This window comes from Aristolochia californica, unplaced genomic scaffold (genome assembly GCF_029961685.1).
Source record: "Aristolochia californica isolate CCGP_79_NKW_82.1479 unplaced genomic scaffold, dmAriCali1.0.hap1 SCAF_16, whole genome shotgun sequence".
NCBI classification, from domain to species: Eukaryota; Viridiplantae; Streptophyta; class Magnoliopsida; order Piperales; family Aristolochiaceae; genus Aristolochia; species Aristolochia californica.
In genome coordinates, this window is record NW_027181837.1 from 1,082,336 (window position 1) to 1,084,112 (window position 1,777).

The window sequence follows — 1,777 nt, forward strand, 5'->3', positions numbered from 1 at the left end:
CTACGCGTGATCTTGCTCTTTGGCAACTGTGGGCCCATGTGTAGTAGCTCTTCGTTGCGGGAAGAGCCAAATTGCCAGCGATTACGGTTTGGTTCTCGGTTTGCAAGCCGAAACTGAAAGCTGCGTAATGCCTTCCGATTGCTTGCACCACAGGGCCCACTTCTTTTACTTGATGATCAGGATAATGAATCGCGTGGGCCTACCGTGATGAGTACTGTGGTGGGACACGATCGCGACCCAGGCCGACGCCTATCGGACGTGTTGATCCCGGTTCGACAAAATACCGATCCGTAGATAATCTTCCAGAAACCGAATCGGAATATAAATACCATTGAAAGAAATGCTCTGTACATGATAAAGCTACAACAATGGTCACGGCAACTCTTCAAATTCTAACGTAAATAAAGCAAAAACTAAACTGATTTTTTTTAATAAAAAACTCGATTTCTTCATTGTGTACATGAAACTTAAATTTCCAGACATCGGATTAAGAGGGTCGTGGCGGTTGCAGCGGCGGCGATTGGATTTCTACCGTGAGGATCTTGTCAGTAGGCGGCGCTAATGGTGATGGCTCGCAGGGACTGGGCCAAGCAATGTACTTGGGAATTCTGTCGCCGGGCATCAGGACCGGGAGGCTCTGCTTTTCGTCCGGCTTAGGATCCTAAAGATGAAAAACAATCTCTGTTACTACAGACCACAGGTTTAGAGAGAGCAAAAACGAAAACAAGAAGAGCATAAATCAACGGAATTGCCCTTATCAACCCGTCGTCCCCACAGTTCACCTTGACTTATCAAGTAAAAAGCAAATACCCGATCAGAAAGCCAAGACAAAAGTCAAGAAATTCAGTCACTGGACTGGAGGAAGGCAAGAGTGCTGCAGACAGCAGAGGTCGGGTGCGAGGCAAAACTCCAACGCGTAAATACTTTTAAGAAAATTTGAGTTAAAAAAATAAAACCAGAGACAAAAACCGAGATCCAGGGGAGAACAGAATACTTTATAACTTTATGTTGTCCAATTCTCAAATAAAGAAAATATAATCAAGATAACCGAGGAAGAAAAAGAGAGAAAGAGCTCGTTCGGTTTTGCTATACGATCCAGATATCAGAATGAGCAGTCCAACTTTCAGCTGTTGAGAGGTTAGGAAGAACAATTACCGTGGGAAGAGGAGCTGGTTTGACAGGGGGGTCCAAGGAATCGGACTGGGAGACAGAGTCACCAGAGAAGGCTCGACGGAGAGAGCGAAGTTTATCCCAGTGGTAACAGCAAGAGAAGATACCGCTCAAGCAGAAAATCACAATGAGCAAAAGAGCAGTGCCGAGAGGAAAACCGAGCGCCGGATGAGATGCGTCCGCTTGGTGTCCCGATCCCCCCGTCAGATCCTGTGAGTCCATACCCTTCTTCTCCTTCTCCTCCTCTCCAGCTCTTCTTCTCCTTTCTGCAACTCCCCCTCCCCCTCTTCCTCATACAATTAAAAGAATGAACTGGGAGAGAATAGACTGGATTCTCTCTCTGACTCTCACATACGCAGTGTTTCGGTTTGCAGGGATGGAGGTGAATTTATTAAAGGTCGGGAGTCCGGTGCGGATCGAAACTGAGGACGTGTAAAGTGGGATTTTTCAACCTTTTTTCTCAGTCCTGTCGACCGTACGGGGGAGGAAGGTGGGCGGCGGGGCCCGCCGGGAATGGAGCCGTCAAGTGTGTGAACAAAAATAGCAAAAAGCTGAAAAATCCACTATTGCGAATGCCATTCAGCTGGCGGTAAATCCACTTTTCTCT

General features: G+C 47.0%; 1 protein-coding gene across 1 annotated transcript; it reads right to left on the reverse strand.

The window, feature by feature from the left end:
- Positions 1-300: 300 nt before the first annotated feature.
- On the reverse strand, positions 301-1,566 carry LOC137953679 (uncharacterized protein At5g65660-like). Its single transcript, XM_068801144.1, has 2 exons — positions 1,156-1,566; positions 301-661 (listed from the first exon to the last, which is right to left on the reverse strand). Exons 1-2 carry the CDS (start codon positions 1,390-1,392, stop codon positions 488-490), a joined length of 411 nt encoding a protein of 136 aa, XP_068657245.1. The 5' UTR covers positions 1,393-1,566; the 3' UTR covers positions 301-487.
- Between the last annotated feature and the right edge of the window lie 211 nt (positions 1,567-1,777).